Source organism: Mustelus asterias, chromosome 1, assembly GCF_964213995.1.
Source record: "Mustelus asterias chromosome 1, sMusAst1.hap1.1, whole genome shotgun sequence".
Lineage (NCBI taxonomy): Eukaryota > Metazoa > Chordata > Chondrichthyes > Carcharhiniformes > Triakidae > Mustelus > Mustelus asterias.
In genome coordinates this window covers 158,272,043-158,278,833 of record NC_135801.1, presented here as the reverse complement: position 1 = coordinate 158,278,833, position 6,791 = coordinate 158,272,043, and the positions used below count along the sequence as shown (strand labels likewise).

At 44.2% G+C, this 6,791-nt stretch overlaps 1 protein-coding gene across 3 annotated transcripts in view; it reads right to left on the bottom strand.

Moving 5' to 3' along the window:
• Positions 1–742: 742 nt before the first annotated feature.
• pdzd2 (PDZ domain containing 2) overlaps positions 743–6,791 on the bottom strand; it is a 486,622-nt gene continuing 480,573 nt past the window's right edge. For 2 of the 3 annotated variants that reach the window (XM_078221659.1, XM_078221668.1), the window contains 2 exons: positions 6,512–6,655; positions 743–2,356 (listed from right to left, as the gene is read on the bottom strand). In XM_078221659.1, the coding sequence (XP_078077785.1) occupies positions 2,193–2,356; positions 6,512–6,655 (308 nt within the window). In that variant the 3' untranslated portion in view covers positions 743–2,192. The remainder of the gene's footprint in view (positions 2,357–6,511; positions 6,656–6,791) is intronic. The other variant, XM_078221651.1, reaches the window with a different exon arrangement.

Sequence of the window (6,791 nt, the reverse complement as noted above, 5' to 3'; positions counted from 1 at the left end):
TGAGAGGCATGGGTTGGCATTGAGTTGGCATGGAGGGTATGAGGGCACATGGGGCTGGGTGGGAGGTATGAGTGCGTGTGTTTCGGAGTATGTTTTACTGAGGCGGGTCTGGCAAGTCGGGAAATTTCCCGACTCGAGTTACTCGCCTCAGCAGCCAGACTCCAGTCCATGATGTCACTCTGTGATTAGCCAGTTTGAAGAAAGAGTCAGGGAAACGCAGGGAACACCCTTTCATCAATGAAGCCTCTCAAGCCCGGATTTGAAAACTGCAGGATGAACAATGTGGTACATTTAGCCTGATTGCAGTGATGAGCAATTGGGACCTCATTGTTCATGGCCCTGTGCTAAGGAAGTACAGCCTTTTCTCCTGACAGACACAGGAGCAGGTTCTTCTCCTCAGCACCCAGGCATGGGTGGGCGGCACGGTAGCACAGTGGTTAGCACTGCTGCTTCACGGCTCCAGGGACCTGGGTTCGATTCCCGGCTTGGGTCACTGTCTGTGTGGAGTTTGCACATTCTCCGCATGTCTGCGTGGGTTTCCTCCCACAGTCCAAAGATGTGCGGGTTAGGTTGATTGGCCATGCTAAAATTGTCCCTTAGTGTCCTGAGATGTGTAGGTTAGAGGGATTAGCGGATAAATGTGTAGGGATATGGGGGTAGGGCCTGGGTGGGATTGTGGTCGGTGCAGACTCGATGGGCCGAATGGCCTCTTTCTGCACTGTAGGGTTTCTATGATTTCTATGATCGCAGCAGGGCCAATCACTGATCACATTCACTGGGCACAAGCTGATGTACTACCTTTAGAATCAATAGCTGGAAGATTGAGTGTGTCTGGCATGGCAGTTTGCTTCCATCTCACTGAGTTCTTATGCTAGGGCCTTAAAGAGGAAAACTGACCCACTGTTCTGAAATTCAGACACCTAACAGCTGATTTTAATAAAGATGGAGGGAGGGGGTATTAATACTATTTGAGAATAGATCCAGATAATTACTACCAATACATGATGCTTTCTTTACACACACAGACAATAATGAGGAAACCCTGAGAATTGGAATGACTTGTTGCTGGAAGTTGTAATCTTTCCCGATGGATGAACGTATGCTCCAAGGTTTGTTTCTCTCAATAGTTGAGGACAAATGGGTTGCAGAGAGGCAAGCGGCTCCTGTAAGCTTCACACTTCCAGCTGGTGGAATCACAGTGCTCTGGGGAATGGTGTGTGCCATGCTATGGTCAAAGTGGTGGTGGAATCTTGCTCCTTCGTACTTCCCGGTACCTGCTGCCTGCGTAACAACGGCTCAAACTTGTACGTGGCTGACGTTTCGAAACCAACCGGTGACGACTATCCTTCAGGTGTGTGGGGAAGGAAGCAGAATCACGCTGGGGTTGAGAGGCCTCAAAGGTAATGTGCCTGCAATGCAAAATTGGAACCAATTCAACTGCCTGGGGCAGAATCGGTTCTCTGACACATCAGCCGAGCCACTCTGCAGTATTCCAGGAGACTGTTGGTGATTGAGCAGCCAGTCTGGGATCTGGAAGGATGGAACCTCCCACATAGATTGCAATTTTTCCTCCTTTGCTTCAGGTAATTCCATATATCAATATCCCGATTGATAGGATAGCCCTGGTTGAATATTTCACAGAAAGAGTTCCAGTGCTCTGTTGGTAAATTGCTTCACTTCAGCTAGGCAAACTCTGTGCATAACTGGAGGCCTCTTAAGCTCTGGATTCTTACTATTGTGCATCTAAATTGTATAGAATTGGATAATTCTCTAGTGAGAGAGTATACACTTTATTTCAGGCAATCAGTTACTTAGTAGCTTGATTTGGAGATCCTTAAGCATCATAATAGACTTGTGCAAGCATCAGTGCTGAGTTTACCAAAGAAAAAGTCCTTAGTGTTGGATTATTTGAACATCATTTGAACTCCATTGTCTGCTCTGGAATACAACGAATTTGAAAAATTTGATATTTTTTTCTCTAACCTTTGCTTGTAAAACAGATTTACTGCAATGAAAAGGCCTCTGATTCGATCCGGAAGATTCACAATTCGCTTTGTTACTTTCCCAATTCTCATCTTTTCAAGACAGATTTTTGGCAGAGGTAATTTTCTTGGGGTTTGCAAAACTTGCCAACAACGCCCCGGGTTACCACTTCACTTTGGCATGTTTGTGCTCCGATGAAATCTCAGTCGTTAAACTGTTTTAATTTTCCGAATCACTAACTGGACAGGACCTTCGGGAACAGCTTTGATGATGTTCCAAGCATCGTAGTGCATGAGGCCTTGCAAGAACCTGCCATTGATTGCGAGCAATTCGTCCCCAACTTCAATCATTCCACACTGCTCAGAAGCTCCACCTGCGGGTTACAACAGGTAAAATATAACGTGAACAATGCCATGCAGTTCAGTTCTAGTGAAAGACTTGAAAGGCGGAATGGCCCTGTTTAACATCGGTTTATTTTTAATTGGCATTAGCCTTTCTGCTACAGAGGGAGGCAGCCAGAACAGGAACAAAAGCCCTGTATGATGATATTAAAGGGAGTAACACAGTACCAATTTCACAATTAGTGTGGCACAGTGGTCAGCACTGCTGCCTCACAGCACCAGGTTTGATTCCAGCCTTTGGTGTCTGTCTGTGTGGAGTTTGCACGTTCTCCCCATGTCTGCGTGGGTTTCGTCCAGGTGCTTCAGTTTCCTCCCACAGTCCAAAGAAGTGCAGGTTAGGTGGATTGGCCATGATAAATTGCCTCTTAGTCTCCAAAGATGTGTAGGTTAGGGGGATTAGCGGGGTTAAGGGAATGGGACAGATGGTGGGCCTGGGTAAGATGCCCTGTCGGAGAGTCAGTGCAGGCATGATGGGCTGAATGGCCTCCTTTTGCACTACAGGGATTCTACGATTCTACGAATTACATGCCATGCGTTGACATGATTAGACGACAATACTGATGTGCAAATCTTCCCAAATCCTCAAAGAGTTTGACTTAAAAATGTAAGTTATTTTGATATATCGCACTCCTAAAAAAGTCCCCCCCCCATGTGATAAGACTCAACTTTCCTTCAGAGTCAATCTGTGTCTTGACAGTCCTCTGATTCTGATCGTTGTGTTGAAACCAGACATTAAGTGGGAGCATGAATTCTCTTTAGGGTGGGACTGCAGTCGAGCAGGACCACAGTGCTCCCTTGTGTATCAAGCCAATGCCCCATTTTCCCTGGTCTGGGTTCTTTAAATGATCAACAGATTTCCACAAGGATTCCCAAATGGAATCCTACCAGGAGAAGAACACCAGGGATTCCACTGTATCATCGGAAGATCCGGTGACAAATCTAGAAGGGGCAGAAGTGCTCGGCTGAGCAGAAACACTGAAGGCCGAGATCAGCATTTTCAACAGGAAATTGGTGGGGGTGGAATTGAGTGGGCAGATGTTACTGGGTCCCTTCTCCTGGGGGGTTGGGGGGGGCGGGGGGCAGGGTGGAGATTTCTTGGTTATTAGCAGCATTCTCTGAGGCCCATTGGTACCAATTCCATTGAGGGCCTCAGAAAGTGGTGACCAGTGGGGAAGATAAAATAAAACTTCACTGGGGAGCTCCCGCCACCACTTACATCTGACAGATGGGACAGGAGTGGGCAGTGGCTGCCGCAGCAGTGGTGGTGGAATCCTGATTGGAGTAGTGAGGCAGCAATAGGCTTAATGTCCCATAAATATAACCATGAAAGAAAATGCACCCTCCAACCCAAGGAAAAAAAACTTATTTCAAATTGCAATTCTTTTGTTGGAAAGCGAAGGCTTTGACCATGGGATGGAGAAGAGCTCCATCTAGTGCCTGGATTGGCAATGCACAAGTTTTTAAGTTGGCTGACATTAACACTGCAACACCCCTTGAAAAAAAGGCAGGTTCTGAATAATTTGCAGCCATGCTCATTTGACCAGCTGTTGAAACATTTTGCTGCCAGTGCTATTGAACCACTGGCATTTTCACCTTCCTAATAACATATTAATGATGTGTTACGATCCGGTTAAGGACCCGTAACTTTTTTATATAGACAAGGTTTGAAACCTCAGTCACCTACCAGGAGAATAAAGCCACAAGATTTAAACAAACAAAATAAATTTTACTACACAAAGTCAGGAAGGTAAAACAATTTACCAATATCTATCTTATACTCTAATGTTCAGAATTAACATGAGGTAAATATGAATTAACAGGCAAACAGTGGTCCCACCCACAGTGCATGTTAAATGGCAGATGCAACCAAGATAGATCCCATGGATTTCTCAGCAGTCCACCCAGATGTCAGTGACCACTGTGTCACAAAATCTCATTAAAACTCTGTGGGGTGGCATGGTGGCAGAGAGGTTAGGACTGCTGCCTCACAGCGCCAGGGACCCGGGTTCCATTCCCGGCTTGGGTCACTCTCTGTATGGAGTTTGCATGTTCTCCCCATGTCTGCATGGGTTTCCTCCAGGTGCTCCGGTTTCCTCCCACAGTTTGAAAGACGTGAAGGTTAGGTGCATTGACCTGAACAGGGGCTGGACTGTGGCGACTAGGGGATTTTCACAGTGACTTCATTGCAGTGTTAATGTAAGTCTACTCGTGACTCATAAATAAATAAGCTTTCTTCCTCAAAAATGTCACAAAACTAGCAGGAATTGTTGATATACCAGGTGCACGTCATTCTCACTGGACTTTTATGTTTCATTTGAAGTCTAACCTTGCTGGACATCAGCTAATTTAAATAATTATAAGACCAACCCATGTCATTCAGAGCTTTTCAGAAAGATTTGACCTGCAATAGAGGACTTGCTTAAATGTGACTGGAATATTGGTGAAGAGGAGTTGGGAAAATGGGGACATATAGAATCATGTAAAACTGCACACAAAGGGCTACTGCTTAATCTCATTGTGGTCATTGATTGCGGAATATTAGATTGAGGGATTTGTCAGTAGAGATGCAGTGGTTCAGAATACTCGGAAAAGATACATTACAGTGAGGAAGACAGACTCCGAGGCAAGGACACACCATCCATGGTTTACTAAAGAAGTTAAAGGTAGTGTCAAATTAAATGAAAAAGCATATAATTCTGCAAAGATGAGTGGTAGGTCAGAGGATTGGACAGAAAATAAAGAACAGCAAAGAATGACTAAAGATTAAAAAGGAGGGAGAAATTAGAGTTTGAGAGAAAACTCACTAGAAATATAAAAACAGAGTAAGAGTTTCTACAAGTATTTAAAGAGGAAAATAGTAAATAAAGTCCTCTGGTCCTCTAGAGAGTAAGAATGGGGAACTAATAATGGAAAATAAGGAAATAGCCAATAGATTGAACAGTTGGGGCAGCACAGTGGCACAGTGGTTAGCACTGCTGCCTCACAGCGCCAGGGACCCGGGTTTGATTCCCAGCTTGGGTCACTGTCTGTATGGAGTTTGTATGTTCTCCCCGTGTCTGTGTGGGTTTCCTCCGGGTGCTCTGGTTTCCTCCCACATTCTGAAAGACGTGCTGGTTAGGTGCATTGACCCGAACAGGCGCCGGAGTGTGGCGACTAGGGGAATTTCACAGTAACTTCATTGCAGTGTTAATGTAAGCCTTACTTATGACTAATAAATAAACTTTAACTTTTAACTTTATTTTGTATCTCTCGTTACTGTAGAGATACAAATAACATCCCAGAAATAACTGTAAATCAAGAGGTGAAGGAGGGGAGAGGAACAGAAACTAATTACAATCACCAGGGCAAGAGAAAATGATTAACCCTAGACGTTGACAAGTTCCAAGTCCTGATGGACTTCATCCAAAGGCCTTGAAAGAATTGGCTGCTGAGATACTAGATGCATTGGTTTTAATTTTCCAAAATTCCTTAGATTCTGGAAAGGTCCCATCAGATTGGGAAATGGTGAATGTGAATCCTCGATTCACTAAAGAAGGGAGACAGAAAGCAGGAAACTACAGGACAGTTAGTTTAATATTGTCATAGGGAAATTGCTGGAATCTATTAGTGAGGGGGTTATAGCAGGGCCCATAGGAACTCTTAATTCAAGCAGGCAGGGTCAACATGGTTTTCTGACAGGGAAATTATGTTTTACTATTTTATTGGAGTTCTTTGAGAAAATAAGCAATGTGGATAAAGGGAGGCCTGTGAATGTACAGTACTTAAGATTTGCAGAAAGCACTTAACACAGTGCCACATTAAAGGTTACTTATAAGAGATCATAATGTAGGGGGTTAGCATATCAGCATGGATGGAGAATTGGTTAGCTAACAGGACACAGCGAGTAGGGATTACTGAGTCTTTTTCAGGTTGGTAAAATGTGACAAATGGAGTGCTATAGGGATCAAGTACTCGGGTCTCAACTATTTACAATTTATATCAATGACATGAATGAAGGGACCAAATGAATCGTTGTTAAATTTGCTGATGACACAAAGATAAGTAGGAAAATATCTTGTGAAGAGGACATAAGGATTCTGCAAAGGAAAGCTTCCTTTCGATGTTACATTCTGAGTAGAAATACTTACCTTGAAATATTCTCTTAATATACAGGGGTCTGTCTCCATGAATTGAAGCTTTCCCACCATCCAGGCTGAATCCTAGGCCAGCAGATGTCTTCAGCAGCTCTACGGTGATGGCCCCTACGAGGTCCACATTCATGCCTGGAAAAACTAAGACAAATGCAACTTTAACTTGGTAAGGTGACACTTCATTTTATTCTTGCCCCCAGTAACATCATTCAGCTTTGCCTGTGACAACTCATATTCTGGTGATACGCTCATTCATGCCTTTATTATCTCCAGATTC